This window comes from Emys orbicularis, chromosome 11, assembly GCF_028017835.1.
Source record: "Emys orbicularis isolate rEmyOrb1 chromosome 11, rEmyOrb1.hap1, whole genome shotgun sequence".
NCBI classification, from domain to species: Eukaryota; Metazoa; Chordata; order Testudines; family Emydidae; genus Emys; species Emys orbicularis.
In genome coordinates, this window is record NC_088693.1 from 77,250,480 (window position 1) to 77,273,353 (window position 22,874).

At 53.5% G+C, this 22,874-nt stretch overlaps 1 protein-coding gene across 1 annotated transcript in view; it reads left to right on the top strand.

Moving 5' to 3' along the window:
- COL6A2 (collagen type VI alpha 2 chain) overlaps window positions 1-21,830 on the top strand; it is a 58,182-nt gene extending 36,352 nt beyond the window's left edge. The window contains exons 23-31 of the mRNA XM_065413024.1: window positions 575-610; window positions 2,126-2,188; window positions 2,756-2,818; window positions 3,145-3,180; window positions 3,549-3,594; window positions 4,424-4,576; window positions 6,413-6,865; window positions 7,192-7,230; window positions 21,223-21,830. Of these exons, the coding sequence (XP_065269096.1) occupies window positions 575-610; window positions 2,126-2,188; window positions 2,756-2,818; window positions 3,145-3,180; window positions 3,549-3,594; window positions 4,424-4,576; window positions 6,413-6,865; window positions 7,192-7,230; window positions 21,223-21,830 (1,497 nt within the window). The remainder of the gene's footprint in view (window positions 1-574; window positions 611-2,125; window positions 2,189-2,755; window positions 2,819-3,144; window positions 3,181-3,548; window positions 3,595-4,423; window positions 4,577-6,412; window positions 6,866-7,191; window positions 7,231-21,222) is intronic.
- Window positions 21,831-22,874: the final 1,044 nt, after the last annotated feature.

Consider the following 22,874-nt stretch of genomic DNA (forward strand, 5'->3'; position numbering starts at 1 on the left):
TCCTGTTGGAGGGTCAGGTTCCCTCAGGTAATAAACTAGGGTTTGCATGTTACGTATCTGCTTCTCCCTGATGGCTAAAGGCAGTGTGAGGAATGCAGGTCTGGTACAAGAGCCACCTGCTCTACACATCCCTGCTGAATCAGACTCTGCGTCGAATAGGCGACTGGCTGGTCTGTGTGGTAAATAGCTGCCTGCGGATTATCCCAGCCTGAGCCAGCTGTGCAGTGCTATGTGTTCCCACCACAGTTCTGCCGGGGAATCTTACCCTCTGCTTACAGCCGTCATCCACTCGGTTGTGGGGCTTCAGGGCCAGAGCCAGAGCCCCTTCGACTGTGGAAAGCCTCCCACTGACTCCAGTGGGCTCTTCTGGCTGGGCTGTCAGAGGTGCTGGGGACCTGTAGTCCCCACAGAAGTCCAGGGGAGTTGCAGGGGCTCAACCCCCTCCTCAAACCAGGCCACAAGTATATTGGTGTATTATTTTGAAATGTGCCCATCACTGTTGTCTCTGGGCACATGTGCAGCAAATTTCAATCCAGCACAAAACTGAAGCTAACTAACTCCTGTCTGTTCCCAGGGCGACAAAGGCGAGAATGGGTCACCTGGTCCAGAGGTACGGGGTGTGTGTGTGTGTGTGGGGGGTGTATTTATGAGGCTATCAAATTAACCACTGAGCTAAGCAGTTAGTTCCTGGCCTGTCAATGAGTGACAGAGGAACCCTGCACAGATGGGCATGGCTGAACTGTGACCTGCGAGCAGCTCTGTTGATCCCAGGGGGCACTAACCTGGTGACCTGTGTCCTACCAGCAGCCCCATTGGTCCCAGGGGTGACTCGCCTGGGGAAGGGTGTGCAGGACCCTGATCCATTTGGTTGGGTTTAGCGATGTGTGTACACACAGACACAGGGGCTAGTGTCGCTGTGTGCGCTGCCCTCTCTCAGCACACGCAGTCCAGGGAGGATGCTGAGAAATAACTGTCTTCCAACCCTAGCATTGCCCTGGCACTGACAGACCTGTGCCCTCAGGGTGGCATCCAGCCTGGGGAGGGCCCTAGCAAGGCCCGCTGCCGCCCCGGGCAAGGGGAGCTGGCACAGTGGCCGTGCAGGGAACCATGGCGTGCCCTGCCCCTGGGGTCGTCCCTCAGGGAATACTGGGGCTGGGCCAGCAGAGGGGCCACTGGAACTGTGCACAGGTGGCCAGGAGCCCCCACTGAGAACCCTGTAGTGGCCACAGGGGACTGGTCCAGCCCATTGAATCACTAGGGGTCTGTCCCCGGCCTTCAGGGAGCCTTGGCCTGGCCCCTAGTGCCACACGCAGGCCTCAGCTTGGGCTTGGTGTGGGCCGGGAGGGCTCCACCCACAGCAATGGGCTACCAGCGGCATTTCTCCTCATCACAGAGCCCAGGCTCTGTGTGCTGGTGGTGGGCCGAGGGGCACAGGCGGGGTGGTACCAGGTGAACTATCCAGAGTAACTAAGGACACACAGGTATACAGTCAGTTATCCTCCTCACCCTCACACTTCGTATGTTGGTCATTCCAGGTTTGTACAGCACCTAGCACAATGAGGCACCAATCCAGGGTGGGGCCTCTGGATGCTACCCTGGTAAACGCTGCAATCTAGTGGTGACACTCAGAGGCAGATAGCTACATGCTAGCAGCAATTACCGAGCCTCAGCTTGCCAAAAACCCTACGTACTTCACAGTAATTACCCCTGCATGGTGCACATTGACATGTGCCAGGCATATCTCCGTTCGGTGCAGCATTCAGCACTAGGGCTACACGTAGCTGTCTAACTTCCAGCAGGAGTTAGTCCCATGCACAGGATCACCAAGCTCTCCCGTTGACACACCTGGCCCTGGAGCTCTTCCAGGCATGTGTTTTTGGAGTAGTAACCTGATGTTTCATAAAGCGTCCCCCTTCTGAAATGAATGGCTGGGAAAGCCAGATGTCTGCAGAAATCCCACTTCCTCTTCCGCACACCTGGGGCTCCTTGACGACAGGTGACCTGTGCGCGGACTGCGTTTCTGGGGCAGGAGATCAGCCCGGGCACCGCTGGTGTCTAACAGCAGTGCAGCTTTCCCAGCACATGCTCTGGACTGCCATCACATCTCTCTTCCTCCTTTGAACAGGGTGGAAGGGGTGACCTGGGAGAGAAAGGCGAGCCTGGGCTGAAAGGAGGCAAAGGGGATCCTGTAAGTACACTGTCAGTGCCGCTCCCATGTCCAGGCCCTGCTTTCCTACCGTGGGCAGGGCACCCGTGCTGGCAGAGGTAGAGGGGACGACATACGGACCCTGCTGTTCTGCACGTCTAGCCTCTGGGGCGCCTGGGTGTGATCGAGCCAGGTTAAAGGTCAATAGAGCACCCACCTGGCATTGCTACTGCGCCCCAGCCTGGGCAATGCCTGTCTCGCTACACTGGGAGTGTAGCTGGGATCACTGGTTCAGATTTCTGGCTGGGGGACAAACTGGCAGCTTATGGGCCATGCCACTTGCAAGACCAGAGCACACCCTGCATGTGGCTGGATGCTGGACGTGTTGCCTACCTGGCCACTTAGCACACATGGCCCCCGTACCAGGAACCAAATGTTTGCAGTGAGGTCTGCCTGAGTAGAGCACAGCGACTCCTGTAGCTAGGAGCTAGTGTCCAGCAGGAGAGGCAAGGCCCTTGAGGTACTCAGCTGGGGTGTGAGGGGGCTCTTGCTTCAGCAGTATCGCCCATGTCATGCCTGTCAAATTCATTCCTTTTCTCTTCCTGCCAGGGTGACCCCGGCCCACCCAGCCCACGAGGCCTCAGAGGCAACAAAGGCGACAAGGGCGACGAGGTACCGTACCGTGGCACTGTCAGATCGGTTGCGCCCAGCTGCTCCCTTTCTCCCTCCATCTTATGCGTGCTTGCAGCAGCTAGGCTGAAGAAGTCCTGGTAGGGCCTCCCCCTGCCGGACTGGCAGGGGGCTGCTCCCTTGTGGGCCAGCCATTAATGATTCCAGCTAGGCACTCTGGGGCTGTTACCGTTCCCCTTCCTGCCAGCGCCTGTTACCGTTCCCCTTCCTGCCAGCGCCTGCATGAATCCGGCCCCAGCAGGCAGCTGTGACTAGATCCCAAAGGTGAGTCCAGGAAAGGGCATGACACAGCTGTGTTCTTCTTACAGGGTGACCTGGGCTCACCCGGAGATCCTGGCCTAACCGTAAGTAGAGACAGGTTCCTAATGACCTCCTACGGATACAGCTGGGGGGCGGGGGGATGACGCCCACCCAGGGACGGTTTCCCCTGCGGCATGCTGAGTGGGACTGAGACTCCGAGGCAGATCCTGCTCTTGGTGCCAGGGATGCAGCTCTGGCTGGACTCACCCTGTAGCACAGAGCAGCAGTGAATGCCCCTGTTGGCCACAGCACTAGCAGGAGAGCGGCGTGGGACTGGCCACAGCCAAAGTGGAGTCTGAGGGAGGGAATGCAGAAGGGAAGCTGTGCTGCGGGCCGGGAATGGTGGGGGCACTCCCACCCTACGGGCAGGCTGGCACTCACCAGCGCTCTGCTCCTTGTGTTTTGCTGGCAGGAATGCGATGTGATGACCTACGTGAGAGAAACCTGCGGCTGCTGCGGTCAGTCCAATGCTCTTCTCTTTGGGGGCTCGGTCAGCGCTGAGCAGCTTGGCTCTGAACTCGGAGCATGCTGTGTGTCCCTTGGGGGTCCCTCCCCAGTCATCTCCCTCCGCGCCTGTGGTGTTAGCAGGAAGGTCGTACGTGGCAGACCTCGCCCCCGAGGAGAGGGCCAGCTCTCCCCTATGTGCCACTGATGGCCTCAGAGTTGGGGCAGAGCAGGACTATAGTGGGTTTGCTCACAGACAGTATCGTCCGCACACACAGCTGCTGCCCGTTGGCACCGTTCGTGCTGAGCATGCCCTGCCCGTTGGGGCGATGGAATTGCCAGCAGAACACAGAACCCACTGCTCAGACTCCGGGAAATAACGACACCCCTGCTGGGCCTGACCGTCCGCGCCGGCCTCTGCTCGCTGCCCTGCATGCTGAGCCATCGCGGTGTGAGACAGCCCGGCCGGTCTCTAGTGCTCTCCCAGCAGAGGTGCCAGAGAAAGACATCAGGGAATGGTGGGTCACAGCCTTCCCTGCCAGGGACAGGGACTGAGTCCCTGCTGAGCTGGGTGTGTAAAGGGCTGGAGAATTCACTCAGCTCTGCAAACTCAGATAAGGCTAATGAGCATCCAGCCACCTGCCACAGAGCATCAGCTTAGTTTCCTCCCAGAGGTGCCCAGCTGCTTGTGGATAGCTTCACTTTCCTTCAGGTAGGATGGCAGGGATCTGATGTGGGATCTTCCTGTGGACGGCCTCCCATGTGGTGGAGACCCTCCCTGCTCTCTGAGCAGTCCCTGTTGGCCTTGTTCCCCTGTGATCCGCTCCTCTCTCCCCTCCCCAGACTGTGAGAAGCGCTGTGGTGCCCTGGACATCGTGTTTGTCATAGACAGCTCCGAAAGCATCGGCTACACCAACTTCTCTCTGGAGAAGAACTTTGTCATCAACGTGGTCAGCCGCCTGGGCTCCATTGCCAAGGACCCCAAGTCAGAGACAGGTGAGGAGTGCGTGTGAGCAATGGTGGGGGGCTATGAGGGAGAGACAGATGGGGCCCTTGGACCCCTACAACTTTCCCACCTCTTAACCACCCGCTCTAAGCAGGGCCGGCTCTAGGCACCAGTGTTCCAAGCATGTGCTTGGGGCGGCACTTTTCAAGGGGCGGCACTCCGGCCCCCTTTTTTTTTTTTTTTTTGCTTGGGGCTGCAAAAAACCTGGAGCCGGCCCTGGCCCTAAGGGAGGCGTCCATATGGCAAGCAGCCTATATGTCCTTGTGCAGACTGGGCTCCAAACCAGAGGAGAGCCCGGGAAGAGGCTGCTGCTATGTTCATAACATGGCCGTCTGCCATTGCTGACTGTCTCCCAGCCCTCCTGATTGCTGGGGGCAGTCACATGTTTCTCATAGGACTCCCTCCCCTCATCCGCAGGCTCCCATGATACCAGAGAAACTCCATTCTGTGTCCCTGGCTCCCATGTTAAATAAGCAAGAGTCACTCCACCATTAAATGGAGGTTAAAGGTCACAGTAAAATTGGTGGGAAAACCAAATTAGGGGAAAGGTCAGCAGCTCATAACTCTGAGGTAATGGAAATTGGTGGGATTGCTAGGACTGTTGGCATGCGTTCCGGCATGCTTGGAATGTGGGCATGCGCAGGAGAGAGATTAGCAAAGGTGCCTAGCCAGTTCTGACAGGACAGTAGAAAAGTCAGTGTGGCAGTGGGCAGCCAAAGGCGTCAGGAGGCTGGGCGCTGACAGGAGAGAACAGGAGAGAAGAAAGAAGCTTGCTGGGTGGTCCATTGACATTAGCAGCAGAGGGAGGCAGAGAGAGAGAGAACTCGGGAGAAACAGTCAGCAAGTGGAATAAATCTGTCAGACAATACTAGCATGTCGTGTAGGACAATGGGAGTGTGTATGTGTGTGCATAGGTTAATAAAGATGAATGTGTGTTTGTTGATTGTAAAGGGAATGTTTAAATGTAAGATTTAAAGAAGTGTTACCACTTGCTATCAAAACCTGTGAGAGATGGGTCAGCTGTCATAGAGCGCAGCTACTTAGGAGCATTTTAAACTGTAAGGCAATATGATTTGGGGTGCTCTTTAGCTTCATATTAGGGATTTGTGTTTTAGAACAGCAATAAGGGATTGGTGTTTTAGATTATTATTGTATTAGGATTGTTCCAGGGCCGCCCGGGGGGGGGGGGCAAGTGGGGCAATAGGCCCCGGGCCCCACAGGGGCCCCATGAGAGTTTTTCGGGGGCCCTGGAGCGGGGTCCTTCACTCGCTCCAGGGGCCCCGGAAAACTCTTGTGGGGACCGGCCCCCCCGGAGCTTCTTCCGTTCCAGGTCTTCGGTGGCAATTCGGCGGCGGGGGGTCCTTCTGCCCCGGGACCCGCTGCTGAAGCGCCGGGTCTTCGGCGGCAATTCGGCGGCAGGGGCCCCCCGCCGCCGAAGACCCCAGGCCCCCTGAATCCTCTGGGCGGCCCTGGATTGTTCTATACAAAAATCCGGGTTGTTTTCTATTGTTCAGAGCCTGAGAGAATTGGAATTGTTTGTTGTTTTTTAACACCATGTCAGCACTTTGACCATGTGAAACCATTCTGTCTTTCAGTGCATGTCACTGGTGCAAATCATTGGCATGCATGATGCAGCGTGGCAGTGTCATGATGTCACATGTGATGCTGCCATGCAGCGGTCCTGAGTGATGGTGCCCTCCCCAGACAGTTTGGCATGTATAGTGTGGTGCCAGCATGTGCCCTGTGTTGGGACAACACCCCAGTGAGCTGGGGGAGGGCGCCAGGGGAGTGAGGATGGCGGGGTGTGACCATCTGTCTCCCTGCAGGTGCCCGAGTCGGGGTGGTGCAGTACAGCCACGAGGGGACGTTCGAGGCCATCCAGCTCAACGATGAGCGCATCAACTCGCTGTCCAACTTCAAGGAGGCGGTGAAGCGTCTGGAGTGGATCGCCGGGGGCACCTGGACACCCTCCGCCCTGCAGTTTGCCTACAACCAGCTCATCAAGGAGAGTAAGCGAGAGAAAGCCCGTGTGTTTGCCGTGGTGGTGACAGACGGGCGCCACGATCCGCGGGACGACGACATCAACCTCCGGGCCTTCTGCCAGGGAGACGTGATCGTTAACGCCATCGGCATCGGAGACATGTTCAACCAGCCAGACCAGGACGAGACCCTGCAGTCCATTGCATGCAACGACCAGCAGCACGTCCAGAAAATGAAGCTCTTCTCGGAGCTGGTGGCTGAGGAATTCATTGACAAGATGGAGGACGTCCTCTGCCCAGGTCTGCACCTGCCACCCTGGCTCAGTCACCGCGCGAGGCTGGGGCTGGGGCTGGGGCTGGGGCTGGGGTGCGAGTTAGTCGATTGTATTCAGCACACAGTGCGGTACCACCGGGTGACAATGCATATAATTGGGTCAGTTACACTGGAGAGCGCATCTCCCTAATGCAGATCAGCACAGCCGGCTCTTCCCCAACCGGAGAGCAGATCCCCATGGGCAGCACCCACCCCCGTGTGTGTCCTCGCCCACCATGGGAGCAAGAGGCCTGGCCTGCTGCTGAGATGGGGCAGCACCATCTCACTAGCTGCTCCTTTGTTCTCGTTTCAGATCCGCAGATCGTCTGCCCAGAACTTCCCTGCCAAACAGGTAAAAATAACGCCAAACGGCTCCGTACCTTGCGCACCGCACGGTAGTGGGTGGGTGGGGAACGGCAGCCTCTCTATCCACGGAATACCCCGGTGGGGGCAGAGAAAGGGGCTGTCACTTTATCTCAAGAGAGGCCCCAATTTCCATCTCCCCCTGCACTTTGCCTGTCTGGCTGAGGGCTCTCCACAGGCAGGTACATGTGTGCAGTACAGCCATGCTCAGCCCTCTCTCCCTTCTCCTCATCCCAGTGGAGATGGCACTGAACCTAAACCCCGGATCCTAACCCCTCACGGGACCTGGCAGGGCTTGGAATCCAAATCCAGGAATGAACTGCTCACGTGGCACCGGGCATTCCCTGGGGCTGGGCGGGCAGTACAGTGGAACTGGAAGGCTTCCCGTGGAGACTTGGCTCACACTGGCTGTACTGAAATGAACTAGTAACACCGAGTTGGGGAGTAGGGTGCAAAGGGGCTGTGTGATGGGGCGGGACAACCCTGTGGGGTGAGAGAGGCAGATGCTGCTTGGTGCGGATCCCAGTACTTGGACCACGTTCTGCTTGTTAAGTGTTAAAACTCCAGCCTCAGCTACTATTGCTAGCACAGAAAGTGCAACGTCTCTCTGTCTGCAGACCTGCCAATGAGCTCTGGGCAGCTTGAAAGTTTCTCTTTCCCCAACAGAAGTTGGTCCAATAACAGGTATTACCTCACACTCCCTATCTATCGATCTAATCATAGACCCAGTGTTTGGCGATAGGCGAGTTGTGCAGGTTACAGCGGGTCACGCAGTGTTGCCAATACTTGTGATTTAGTCGTGAGTCTCACCATGTTGTTTTCCGAAAGCCCCAGCTCCACAAGTCAGGTGACTGTGGGATCTCAACTTACATGGACTGGAAAGTGACTTGCTTAAAAATGAATCTGTAGAGCAAGGCTGGAAAACAGGACCCCTGCAGGCTGAGGAAGCAGAAGAAAAGAAAAGGAATCCCAGTTTATTCTCTGTTTAAAATCTCATGATTTTTCAGCCAGTCTCATGACGTTGGGGGCCCTGACTTGTGAATTTGGAGGCAAGACTGAGGAGGGATTGCAGGGAGCGCCATGCTGTGCCCTATGGCGAGGGTTGTCCTGGAAAGCCATGTGTAGGGAGCTCTCCTTCCCTACTGCCCTGGGGAAATACTGTGCAAGCTTCTCTTCCAGTCTGCCCAGCCTCCCTCTCTGGGGAAGACTGGGCAAGGACTGCCAGCAGGAGGGAGAGATGGCAGCTGGCAAAGCCTTGAGCAGGGAAGACAGTGAAATTTTGCACCTTGTGATGAAAGTGCCAACCTGCTGTCCCAGGCCAGAGAAGGGGCTAGCTGGGCACCCTCCCCTCCTACTGATCTGCTGCTGTGCGTCAGCGCTGACCGCTCCGGCTGCTGCAGCCTCGCCTGTCTTGAGCAGCACCTGACAGTCGTGTCAATCGGTGTGTTGTGCACGAATATCCAGTCGGGACTGTGCAAACCCCACTGACTCCTTTCACTGACTCAGGTTTAACCCTGCGCTGCGGAGCTGAACAGCTAGCCCCGAATGCGGCACCTTCCCACTGAATTAGGGGCTCTGGACGATGCACTCCAGCCCCACGTCTGATGGAGTCATACCCAGCTGCTTTGAATTTGGATCTGGACAGATCTCAAAGGATGCAGCAGCCTGCTCTTCCAGTCACTGCTTTGTCTTAGGCTGCGCCAGGCTTCAGAGCCCTGCTTGTGCTTAGTTGCGAGGTCAGACTGGCAGTGGGGGTGGGAGCAGTGCCATGGGCGCAGGATTGATTTGTAAAGAGGAACCGTGCCAGGGCAGCGTCACTGGCGCTTGGAACAGCAGCATGTTCGGGTTCTGCTCAGTCTCTGCCAAGCGTCCATCAGGAGACCCCAGGCCCGGGCGAACGTGGCCTTCGTCACACAGCAGCTCTCGGCCATTCTCATTGCCCATGACAGGTACGGCACTGCTTAGAACCACTTCCCTTTTCCTGCACTGCATAGGGCTGGATTAGAAACCCCCTGGGAGGCCTGGGGGGAGTCAGGGGACTCTAAAAGCGGAATTCCCCCACCCAGGCCTTAGCCCGGGCAGGGCTCAGCCTGCACCCACTGAACACGGCGGTTGTAGAACGACTCCCCTCGGGAGTGGTGGCAGAGCAGGCGTAGGCCTGGCGGTGACGGGTGGGTGTCACTTTGCTCTGGGTGGGTGGAATTCCCACTGGGCTGGGGAGTGAGCCCAGGTGCCCCCTAGCGCTGTGCTGGCTCTGGCTCACTGCCAGGCTGCGTGTGACATCTGGCAATGTCCGGCCGGGTTTGGCCTGGGAAGCCGGGCCGTGGCCAAAGCTGGGAGGATCCAGGCTGTGCTAGAGGAGCCCAGTGACGGGCAGCGTAGGCGAGCTGAGGGCTTGGTAGTACATGGCTGCAATGATGTGGTGGGCTCTGCTCCCCTCTGACCTTTCTGCCGTGTGGCTGAAAGCTGTGTCCGTGCTGAGCTCTGAGGAGCCGCATGTTACCTGGGGTATGTGAGATGTGTATGTGCCACCCGCACCTCGGACGAGTCAGTGGCCAGCCAGGGCCTGGAGCCAAACGCAGACAGGCCTGGCCCGGGGCCTCACTAATACCAACCCCTGGGTCTTACAGAGCACATGTCAGCAGCAGGCCTCAACGCACCCACACTCTCTAATGGCTTTCCCCCTGCCCCCGGGCAGGGCAGGGCTGGCAGACCTGGGCAGGTGGGGGCTGGCACTGAGAGGCTGCGTGTCTTGCCCAGGGTCACACAGGCAGGTCTGTGGCAGGGTGGGAATTGGGAATTGTGTAACAATCTTGGGGTTCGTTAAACATCCAGCCAGGGAATGAGAAAGGAATAAAACTTGTAATAAACCAAACTAAAGAGTGTCTGAGGTGATGTACTGAGCACAGCTACACTGGGTTCTCCACCTCCACTTCCAGGGCACCTCTCTAAATTCCTGTATTTATCATACGATCCCTTATGAGGGAGCGTCTCTAAATTATAAACTTCCACAAACATGTCTCTATATCGTCCCTCTTAACGAAAAACAAAAATTAACAGCTAACAACTATCTAATAACACATGCATTAAATTCTCAACCCATCTAGTACGTTTCCATAAACCCAGTGTGTCCTCTCCCTAGAGAGGAGAGGTTACCAGCACATCACTCTGGAGCGAGTCTTCCCCACTCACTTTTCTCAACTACCCCTTCTCCAGGCAGGTTAGCATGTCTCTGAGTCTTTCAGGACTCCCTCTCCAATCTTCTCAATATCCGTCTTTTCTTTCATTAGAGTCTGAGTTGTTCTCTTGTTCCTTGACAGTTTCTCCTTTCTCTGTTGATGATAAAGGATCAGTCAGATGGGAAATGCCAGAGTGCACCTCAGCTGTCAGTGTGTTGGAACTTTCTGGGATTACTCGTAGATCCCTTCAGTTATGCCAAAATGGGTCCCTCTGGCTATCTGGACTACATAAGACCTTGGACACAGTTGTTCTTTAATGGAACCCCTTTGGCTCCAAGTATCAGAGGTGTGATTCCTCAGGCACTGGCCCTTTTGTCAAAATTATATTTCTGCTTCCACTGCTTTTCTTTCATTTCCATGTGGTTTAATTGATATGAGATTTTAGCAAGTTATCAGTGATTGGTACATTAGATCTGAGCCTTCTTCCCATTAACAGCTCAGCTGGAGAAAAGTCATTCTCCAGAGGTGCACTTCGGTAAACCAATAACACTTTACACCAATCACCCCCATTGGCAAAAATCTTTTTCATAAGGTTCTTTACTGTCTGTAGAGACTTTTCCACAAGTCCATTTGATTGGGGGTAATTTGGACTTGATGTTTTGTGATGAAAATCCCAATCTAGGGCAAATTGCCTAAAATCTGCAGCTCATTATCACTAAAGACTTCCTCTGGAATTCCATGTCTGGAGAAGATTCCCTTCATGCCAGCTGTCACTGATTTACTATTAGTACTGTGCAGCGTGCACATTTCTGGCTATAGAGAATAATCTGTGACTATTAAATAATCCTTTGATTGCCAGGTAAATAAGTCAGCACGAACCTTCTCATGAGGCCTTTGTGGAGCTGGGTGAGGTCTCAGCTGCTCTGCCTGTTGGCTTGGCTTGTTCAAGCATGAAAAGCAGTTTCCTACCACATTAGTAATGTCCTGGTTGATCCGCAGCCAGTACAGCTCCCCTCGTGCTCATGGTTTGCACTTCTCAATTCCTAAATGACCCTCGTGGGTCTTCTGTGGCATTTCTTTTCAGAAGCTCATTGGAATTACAGCCTTTCTGCCCTTGAAAACCACCCCATCTATCGCAGCAAGTTCATGTCTGCACTTCCAACAGTCTCTTATACTTGGACAGCAACTGCTTATTTCTTCAGGCCACACTTTAATGATCACTACTTTAAGGATCCCCAATTATTCATCTTTCTCCATTTCCCCTCTTGTTTGTTGCAGTTTCCTTATAGCTATGGGAATTGACTTTACAATCAAATCTACATAGGCTTGCATTTCTATCTCTAAAGGCTTCTCTGGTTTCGTGGGAGCCACTGCTCTGGAAAAAGCCACAGAGAGTCCCGTGGCACCTTAAAGACTAACAGATGTATTGGAGCATAAGCTTTCATGGGTGAATACCCACTTCGTCAGACGCATGGAAAGTGCATCTGCAGTGAACATGAATTTACTGGGAGTGTAGGTCACAACCAAATCATACTTTTGCAGCTTTATCATCAGGCTTTGAATCGTTAAGGTGCAGTCATTTAACAGTTTGCTAAATAACACTATCCAGGGCTTGTGGTCCATTTCAACTTCCGCTGTCTGGCCATAAATATACTGATTGAATCTCTCACAGGCAAATAATATTCCTAAAAGCTCCTTCTGGATCTGTGTGTATCTGGTTTCTACCTCAGTCAGTGATTTGGCTGGATATGCCACTGTTTGCCAACAATATTCCTCACGCTTCTATAAAATCACTGCATCTAACCCAGACTATGAAGCGTTTGCTCAAATTTTAATAGGCCATCCTGGTGCATAGAACTTCAACACTGGCTCTTGTATTGTTTGTTTGTTTGTTTTGTTTTTAAACCTTCCCATGATTCCTCCTATTCTGCACCCTGATTTTTATTCTCTAGGAGTTTTCTCAAAGCTGCTGCTTTGGGAGATAGATTAGGTTTGAATTTTCCAAGATAATTAACCATTCCCAGGAACCATTGGACATCTTTCTTTGTGTGGGGACGTGGCATCATTTCAATGGCTGAAATCTTCCTCTGATCAGTTTTTACACCTTCGTTGGAAATAATGTCCTCAACAAAAGTCAGTTCTGTAACCCCTAAAACACATTTCTCACTATTTAGTTTGAGGTTTGCAGCTCTAGTTGCATCTAGGACATCCTGAAGTCTATAATCATGTTCCTCCCTAGTTGAGTCCCAGATGAGCATGTCGTCCATTGAGGTGTCAACGACATTAATGTTTCCATAGATCATCTGTATGGTCCTGTGGCACACTTCTGGTGCTGAAGCTAAGCCGAAGGGTAAGCGTAAGAATCTGTATCTTCCAACTGGGGTATTTAATGCACATAGTTTTGAGCTTTCTTAGTTAATTTTAGCTGCCAAAATCCTGAGGATGAATCCAATATACTGAAATATTGAGCATTTGCAAATTGAGCCATAATCTCTTCTCTGGTTGGTAGTTTGACATGTTCTCTTTTTATAGCCTTGTTGAGGTCTCTGGGATCTAAGCATATGCATAGCAGGCCATTACCTTTTCTCTACAATGACTAGGGAGCTCACCCATTCCGTTGGCTCCTCAATTTTTTCGTATTACTTTCATTGCTTCCATTCTTGCAAGCTCAGCCTTGAATTTATCACAGAGTGCAAATGGCACCTTTCTGCACGGATGGAGAACTGGAGGGACCTGCATTTTTGTCTGGATTCTGTGTTCACCCTGCAAGCAATCCAACCCTTGAAACACATCACAATATTCCCGAATGAATGCCTCATCATCAAATGCAGTTGGGATCTGCAGCATTTTTCAAAATTATTATTTCCCCCACATTTATGACAGTTTCCCAAAGGCAACACACTGTCTGGGGCCTTGCTGTGATCCACAACTTCCACATGACCGTCTGTACCCAGCCTTCAGATAGAAGTGGTTCACTCTTTGATTTGACCTATTCTGGCTATCTGCCTTTGTACTTAGTACATGGAGAACCCCTTCTGGTGAATTCAGCTCTCTGGCTTGTGCTTTCACAGTTTCTGCTGCCCTGTATATCTGGAGAGCTTTTTCTAAAGTTAAGTCTCCTTCACAGAGCAGTTTCTCTCTTAGAATCATTGATGGCATTAAAGACAATGTGGTGAGCTGACAGAGTCTCTGGTCAGAGATAACAAAGTTTCCTTAATTCTGTGACATATTGCTATTGGTATCGTCATTTTTTTGTTTGTTTGTTTGTTTTTGCATGCATGTAAAAAATGTGTCTCTCTCAGAGGTCTCATTCCTTTTTGGCATGCAACGTTCCTCAAATGTAATCAGTATTTTACTTAACACCATACTTTCACTGTCTCCAAACTTAAAGTTGTTATAACTATCCAGTGCTTCCTCCCCAACAACATGCAAAAAGATGGATGATTTCACTTTATCACTTTTCTCAACTGCCCCTATATACAATTCAAATCTCTGTCTGAATTTTTTCCAGTTCTTTGCAACTTTGCTGGACAATGACAGACTGGATGGAGGTTGCAACATATCCATTTTTGGCTTCTTATCCCCTTCTTAAGCTAGTCAAGCTATTGTTGTGCTCATAAAATACATACACAAGCCTTGGTGCTTCTCTGTTTGCTACTCCACCTGCTCCCCTTGCCTCTGCTTTCAGTTTCAAAGACAGGAGTTAACCTCACCATGAGGGCAGTCTCCTCATCCGGCACTTCTCACACCCTGTAGTGATCCTGGGGTTCGTTAAACAACCCGCCAGGGAATGAGAGAGGAATAAAACTTTCAATAAAACAAACTAGAGCGGTCTGTGCACAGCTACACTTGGGTTCTCCACCCCCACTTCCAGGGCACCTCTCTAAATTCCTCTAGTCATCATACTGTCCCCTATGAGGGAGTGTCTCTAAATTATAATCTTCCACAAACATGTCTCTACACTCAGGTCTCCAAAGTGGTAGGCCGGCCTGCGCACAGCCCCTCGGCATTGCAGAGCCAGCCCTGTAGGGAGCCGAGCTGCATACTGCCCTGGGGTACATCGCCCAGAGGAGGCAGCCTATGGAGCCAGCTGTACCGCACGTACTCCCCACAGGCGTAGGAGGCCCGAAAAGGTTTCTGCCCCCCAGCGCTGCCAGCTCCCCAGGGCAGCTGGGGCCTAGCAGGAGCGCCAGAGCCCCAGGCCCTTCCCGTGCACAGGGCTGCGCTTGCTGGAGAACAATGTATTTATTGCTGTGGGGCCCATGCTCAGCATGCGGGGCTGAGCACAGAGCCCACCTGAGCTGAGGGAAAGGCTGGGGTGGAAACCATGTTAAACTCTGTGGGTCTGGGGGGCCCCTTCTAACCCAGGCAACCAGCCACTTCAGACGAGCGCTGCTTGGAGTTTCAGGGAGCAGGCTCAGTGCAGTGCAGGAATGTAGCTTTTGTTCATAGGGTGGTTTCTCATGGAAGCCTCGTTAGCTGCCCGTGGCTGCACCCCGATGCACTCTGTTGAGTTCTGCATGGATGGGCCCTTGGAAACGCTTTGACAGCTGCCCAGAAACAACCTGGCAAACCCTGTCTGCTGCCAGCTGACCCCTTGCTCAGAGGGAGGTCGGACAGTTTCCTTCTTCAGCAGCTCTCCCCATAGCGGGAGGTGCAGGAGGAAGGAAGGGACATGCATCAAAACTGTATAGAAGCTTCATACATTTACTGCAAATCCTCTTCCAAGTACTGTCTAAGGGCCCAATCCAAACCCCATGGGAGGCAACGAGCAGCTCTCCCTTCACTTTGTGAGATAGGGCTGCAGCGGAGCTTCCAGGCTTTGGTCTTTGCTTCTCCCTCCCGTGCTGGCTGTCGCTCCTACAGTGCAGGTTACGTAAGAGAACTGAGCAGCGGTGGGGGACACAGCAGTGCTAGCGAGCCCTGAAAATATTCTTTTGACGCTCACTTGCAGATGGCAGGAACCCTGGGAATCCAAACCCACTTATTTTCCGCCCCATGGAAGAGGAGGTCAAGATACATTTCCCCTCCACCAAAGAGTCAATCGCCCAGTTCCTAAACTCTACGCGGGAAATCCAGGACCCCGGCATGTACAGACAGCTGGTGGCCACTTTGGCCTATACCGCCGAGAACGCCAAGTTTGCCACTGGACATGAGCGGCAGGAGTGGATTGACCTGTTCATTGACACTTTTAAAATAGTGCACAGTGAAATTGTGGGGGATCCAGAAACCGTGCTGGGGCTCTGCTGAGCTTTGCACTAGGGACAATGTACAAGGAATGGCCGCTGAGCTGGAGCAGGCGCTCTTGGAAAAGCAATGTTCCCTGTAAACAGTGCCTCTGGAGAATTCCCATGAGGGGCTGGGTACCAGGATGGACGCATTGAGCTTAGAGGAGCCCCGAGAATCTCGGTTGCTCCCAGCCAGTGATTTGATGGCAGGGGCGGTTCTCTTCAGCGTGGCTGGCAGAGCAGCACAGTGCATCTTCCCAGAAACCAGGAGAGATGCTCCTGCTTCACCCACTATCTCTGCAGCACTTTTTAAGGGAACGTTGGGTGCTTGCAGAGGAGCTGTCCTGTCCTGAAGAGATACTCTTATTCTGTCCTTCTAAACACGCCAAGCCCACAATGACAGGCTAGCTTGTCAAATAGCCCTTGTGGGCCCTCCCAGCCCTCAGTCCCGCCTGGGCTCCGTGGCGGAATCAGGGAGGTTGCTTGCCGATGTGTACCAGAGGGCCAGAGCGAGCCCTTTCTCAGCGATGGGTGTAGGGATGTGTACTAACGTGTCTCTTTTCCTACGTAGCTTTTGTTCCGATTGTCCTCGAATTTTCTCCTGTGTTCTCTTTTTGTGTTAACTAACCGGGCTTTCCGTGGGTTATGCCAGCCCCGAGAGAGGCCAGGCTCCCAAGCGAGAAGCCCCAGCACGCTACCCCCTTTGCTATAATCACAATGTTTAATCACTCAACTTGCGCTGTAACCTGTGCTATTAAAGAAAAGACAGCAGTGCGAGCGGTTCGGGGTGGGCCCCCTTTGTGTCTCCCTTGGCCTTTGCTGGAAAACGCCCTGGTCTCAACACGTGCCATGTGTCTTTGTCTGATTGTCATTCTGCCTGCATGTCGTATGCAAACTGGACTTGCTCTTCTCACTGTCCTACAAGCCACATGCATAGTCCTAGGCAGGAAAATACAGCACGTGTCGGAAGAAGGAGCTAAAAGCTGTTACCCAGTGACTGCGCCGTTTTGAAGTATAATAATGTACCGTACGTATGTACGGCAATAGGTGTAAACAGGCTGTAGTTCTGTGCATGGGAAGTTCCTAACCAGCTGTGTATGCGATTCAGAGACGTTATAGTCCCATGATGTGAGCCATGGTCATTATAACCTGCTCCAAGGGACCACATGGGGAGAGTTTCAAAGGCACCTAACTCCCATTGACTTTGAAAGAGAGTTGGGCACCATGCTGCTATCTGTGCTTTCAAACCTCTCCCCCATAGCTACAGAAGAGCAGACCAAAGAGTACGGGGTACAAAGATTAGGTTCCGGTGGGTGAATTCTGCTAGCCCCCTGACATTGAGGTAGCTTCAATGCGATGACTTCAGCTATCTTGTGCATTTCATTAGCTAATATGCAGATGAAAATACACAGAACTGGACTGAGCCTCCCATCGTACCGTGATGTTTGGGCTATAATGCCGTCTGCTTTCAAGGGCCTGAAGCGGGTACATTTGCCAGAGTGCTAGGCCGGGCCAGGAGTGGGAAGCAGGAGCTGGAACTGGGAGTCTGCAAACCTCAAATGTTTTGTGATTCTGCACCCCAAATTCTGGCTAGGTACGAGAGCTTCACAAGAATGAGCCAGAGCTCTGGGGCCTGTGAAACCAGGCTGAGCATTGCATGGGAATAGGCATGTCGGCTGGCATCTGCCATTTTCTGCTTTTGGTGGGGCAGATGCCCCTCTTGCTCTGCAGCTGGGCCCATTTGCTGCCAGCCTGCCTGGTGGGAGGGAGCTCAGAGAATCCCAGCGCTGGCAAATATTGAGAAAAGGGCTGACAACACTCGGCCAGGCTTTTGAATGGCTTGGCTTGGCTTGAGCTTTGGGCAAAGGGTTGGGAGCAGGGCGAGGTCCTACCAGTGTCTGACTCCATTTGTTCGTCTCTAGATGTAATCAACGTAGGTACGGTGGGGTGAAGTGAACAATCCCTCACACACACCACCACCATTTTGGTGTGCGACACCAAAGAGAGCCTGTGGCTTTAGTTTGCTGGGGTGCGGCTGAGAAGCGCTAAACTCAGAGCATTGTTGCTGCTTTGGCCTGAGCCAACGACGCATAACTGTTGGCACAGGAGGAATCCCGTCTGGCTTCTGCGGGGCTGCCTGAGGCCTGACGTGTTTTGCTGAACCGGCTCCTAAGTCAATACAGTTTAGTTTGTTTTAGCCAGGTGAGTTTATCCCTCCTCCCCCTCAGGCTGCAGCTAGTTGTTTGGTTTCCCTGGCGGAGCTCGCCCAGAAAAGGAATAAAACAAATCAGAAGAAATTTAAGTCCCCAGAACACAAGAACAGTATCTCAGAGGGCAGTCTCAGTATCTCTGCGCAGTTCTGAGCCAGTGAGTGGGGATGGCGCCTGGAGAACCTGCTCTTGGCAAGGCCCTAGCAGCCCCCAGGCAGACTCTGACGCAGAATCCATGTCTCACGGCGCAGCGGACAGGTGGGGGGATTGAGGGGACAGATGATCGCGGGGGAAGGGTAGGAGGTTGCCGTGAGATTGCCCACCATGAAATGGCAAAGGGATTCCCTGGCTGCTGGGCTCTTCATTGTAGGGAAACAATAAAAAGACATGGACAGAATTGCAAACAGGGCAGTGGGTGGTTCTGTCAGAGCTCGGAATTCCCCGTATGTAAAATCAGGTGTTAGGTGTGGGAAGCAGGGGTGTGTCAGTGTGTGTGTGGGACAGGCTGGGTTATCTGTGTGGGACAGGCTGGGTTCTCCGCAGCAAAGCACTGGTGGTGCTTGTTCAGTTGATCTGCTTTACCCACTGTCTCCTTTCGACCTGCACCGACCTGGTGCAGCCGTAGCCTCCTCGCTCTGGACGCTGCAGGGGAAGGACCCGTACTGCAGTTGCAGCAGGCTGTGAAGAGCACATGCTGCTGGCCTTGGGCTGGCTATTGCAGGCCTCAGGGATGCTCCTTTCCCAGTGTGGGGGTGGCAGATTTGCAGAGCTTATTGGCAGCCCTCCTGTCACATCCCAATGGGGTAGTTGATGGTAGCAGCCCCCATCCTTCACGGGGGAGGAGGAACATCGGCCCGACCTCTGGGCTGCACCCACAGCCTGGCTGGCAGCTGGGAAGACAAATGATGGGCGGCAGCATGACGCCAGGGACCACTAACGCTGAGGGGGGCTTGTCTAGATCTGCTTCCCCTGCCCCACCTTGGGGGAGCCTCCTGCCTAGGGGGGCCCTTCCCTCCCTCACCCGAAATCAGGCCATGCCAAGCAGGGATCTCGGGGGCAGCTCATCCCCACAGAGGCAGGTGCATAATCCCCCTGACTCAAAGGGCAGCCGCACCCACAGCCCGGGGCAGGGAGCGGCCGGTGTGTGGGTGCGACGTGAATGGGCCTGGAGCCTGCGGACATGCCCCTCCACGCCAGGCAGGGAGCAGGCCCATGTTCCAACCGGCTCTGAGGGCGCCCGGCCATTGAACGGGGTGGCAGGAGGCTCAGGCTGACCTCTCTGCTGCGGGCTACAGCACAGGGCTGAGGTGAGTGACTGGTGAGCCCCTTTCTGATGCTGCCCCTAGCCCCACCCCTGGGACAGAGCTCTCTGCGCCCTGCTCAGCCAGCAGCTGGGCTCAGGGGCCTGGCCCAGCACAATGGAAGAACCCACTTGTTGAGGACAGGCCGGGCAGAGTCTAAACAGCCTTTTCCCCCTTGGCTTCATCCCTTGCGCCTGCAATCGGTAGGTGCCTGCAGCTCTCCCGGTCTCGCTCCTCTGGGGCAGGATCCCTGCTGGAACTGATTGGTGACAGGTCTCAGCCCCGGGACAGAGGAGCTTTGGGCGGGGAGGGGAGGCGTCAGGGAACCAGTCAAACCCTACAAGGCTTTGTTATACTCTCCCCCTTCCAGCAGCCCCGGCCTGAGCGTGCTGGGGCTCTATGAGAGGAGCTCAGCGAAGACACACCCAGCAGAATGGCCTGTGCCCCCAGGTAGCGCAGTGCCCCAGTGAATGACCAGACCACTGGGTATACAAGACAGCTGCGGGGGAGCAGCGGGCCGGGCAAGGGCAGAGAGTCAGCCCCCTCTTCGTCTGTTCTGACACTGAATGGGGCTTCTCCTTCCACTGGACTGTGGCAAGGAGACAGCTCCCTGGCCTTTGTCTGCTAGCCTTTGTGCTGGCCTGTACCCCACGCCAGGGGCTGCCACCGGAGAGGCTGGGGTGGCTGCAGAGTGAGTGGCCTCCCGCTGCACCATTGCCCTCCTCGCTGCGGCTGGATGGTGTGACAATGCGGTTCTGGTGGAACCCAACTGAGAGTGCCAACTCAGGACAAATTGCTCAAACAGGGCAGTTACAGCCCAAGGCTGGGGTTTTCCCACCTCTAAGGCAAACCAAACCAACCAGACTAAGAGGACTTCGGTCTCACCCCACTGGCTAACCGCAAGTCTCATAAGCAATCTCCTTGGACACTCCAGTTTCCCAGATTACCACCAGTGCCATTCGTTATGGGGACAAATGGTTATGAAAACCAAGACCCCAGTAAAAGAAAAAGGTTCTCCTGATCCCAAAGGACCAAGCCCCAGACCCAGGTCAATATACAAATCAGATCTTACCCACAAATCACGCTGTTGCCAATCCTTTAGAATCTAAAATCTAAAGGTTTATTCATAAAAGGAAAAAGATAGGGATGGGAGTTAGAATTGGTTAAATGGAATCAATTACATACAGTAATGGCAAAGTTCTTGGTTCAGGCTTGCAGCAGCGATAGAATAAACTGCAGGTTCCAATCAAGTCTCTGGAGTACATCCCCCGCTGGGATGGGTCCTCAGTCCTTTGTTCAAAGCTTCAGCTTGTAGCAAAGTTCCTCCAGAGGTGTGAAGCAGGATTGAAGACCAAATGGAGATGAGGCATTAGCCTTATATAGTCTTTTCCAGGTGTAAGAACACCCCTTTGTTCTTACTGTGGAAAATTACAGCAGAATGGAGTCTGGAGTCACATGGGCCAGTCCCTGCATACTTTGCTGAGTCTCAAGGCATATTTGCCTTTTCTCAATGAGTCCATTGTATAGCTGATGGTTCTTAATGGGCCATCAAGCAGGCTAGGCAGAGCTAACACCAGCTTGTCTGGGATGTCACCCAGAAGCATAGCATAAGTTTGCAACACAGACAGTATAGAGCCAATATTCATAACTTCAACTATAACACTGATACACACATATAGACAGCATAATTATAACCAGTAATCCATAACCTTGTCTTAGACACCCCATTTGACCCCCTTTATACAAGATTTGGGTGCCACTACAGGACCTTGGTTGCAACAATGATCTATATGGTCCCAGATTATATCAATAACGTCACAGATGGTCACAGCCCTTCCTCAGCTGCCTCACGCCCTGCTCAGACTGCAACTCTGGCCTGGTGGGGAGCAGCCAGAGGGGCTTGGAGTCCCAGAGGAGAGGGTTGGGGTTCCAGGGAAGCAGCGTGGGGTTGCCCCCACAAACACACCACTTTTGTCCAACCCAGGCACTGTGAGGAAATGGTGGAGCCCTCCTCTGGCTCCTTTTCCCCAGGCTCGAGGTGACTGTTTTCCCTCTGCCCACAGAGCTGGCGGTGGCACAGTGCACACAGCGCCCTGTTGACATCGTCTTCCTGCTGGATGGCTCGGAACGAACTGGAGAGGTGAACTTCCGCAGGGCCCACAGCTTTGTGGAGGAGGTGTCCCACCGCCTCACGCTGGCCAGGGGTGACAATGACAACATGAATGCGCGGATCGCCCTCCTGCAGTATGGCAGCGAAAGAGAGCAGGTGGTGATCTTCCCCCTGACATACAACCTGACCTACATCTCAGAGGCCCTGTCCAAGATCAAGTACCTGGACTCCTCCTCTAACATCGGCTCCGCCATCATCCATGCCATCAACAACATCGTCATCAACCCGCAGAACCAGCAGAGAGCTGCCCGGCGCAACGCTGAGCTCTCCTTCGTCTTCATTACCGACGGCATCACGGGCAGCAAGAATCTCAATGAGGCCGTTAACTCCATGAAGAAGCAGGATGTCATGCCCACAGTGGTGGCCCTCGGGAGTGATGTGGACATGGATGTCCTGCTGAAGATTGGCCTAGGGGACCGAGCTGCCATCTTCCGGGAGAAGGACTATGTCAGCCTCTCCCAACCCGGCTTCTTCGACAGGTTCATTAGGTGGATATGTTAGTTCAGGAGAATGCGCACGTTCTCCGTCACCAATACACACACCCATGATATTCCTTGGTTTGTTTTGTTCTCTTGCCACTCTATGGTTGTAAGCAGGCCCTGAGCGGTTGGTACAAACTGCCCTCTGGACTGTCTCTTTTTTAACCAAAGTTTGAAGCTGATTTTTTTTATTTTCATGATGAACAACAATGTCGCTCATGTTAATGGTGCTAATTATAATCAAGATCAAAGAAGTATTCAGAGCCATACCATGTCATTTGTCATGCCCTAAGCAAACAAAACGCTCTCGTAGTGTGTGTGCTGTGATCCTATGGGTGCTAAACAGCGGGGCAGCAAAACTTTCCAATTCAGCAAGAGGAAGAGTCATCTCTGGCATCCAAGAATGTGTCCAGCCACCCACCCCACAGCCCCTATCCCCCCACCTTCCCAAGCATTCCTAGGTGGAGCTTGCATCGCGCTGGGGGCAGTACATCCCCACTGCTGTTGCTGATGGCTCTTTGTCCTGGGATCAAGCTCAATGGCTTCTAAGTGGGCCTGTGCACTGAGCTTGGACCTCAGGTTTATTCATAGTTAAAAAGAGTAGAAGAAAAATAATTGGAGCCTTCATTATCCTAGTGGCATCCCCAGGCTTTGACGTGTTCCACTGGTGAGCACCTTCTCTTCCCGCTCACCTCTCCCCCTGCCCTCGCTGAGGGGCTTCAGGGGTAGATTGCCTCTGGTACATCCTGGTATGTCTTGATGTGACCAGCAAAGGGCACTTCCATTGCCTTGTTACCTGTTCTTACCAGGGGGTTACCTGTCCCCCTCCCTAGCAATGATGGGTTGGTCTGTTAGCCCAAGTTCTGAACCATTCCTTATGCTCCCATATGACCCATTCAGCGCTACATCTGCCTTGCATTTCACTGGCCTCCTCCTGCATCCAGACTGTTCTGTGACTCTCCTTGTCTTGCTTCCTTCTGCTACCATCACTCATCTCTCCTGAGTGCCTGTGCATTTACCACCTCCATTAGAGTCCTCATGGGGAGGACCAGCGTGCAGGCTGGGT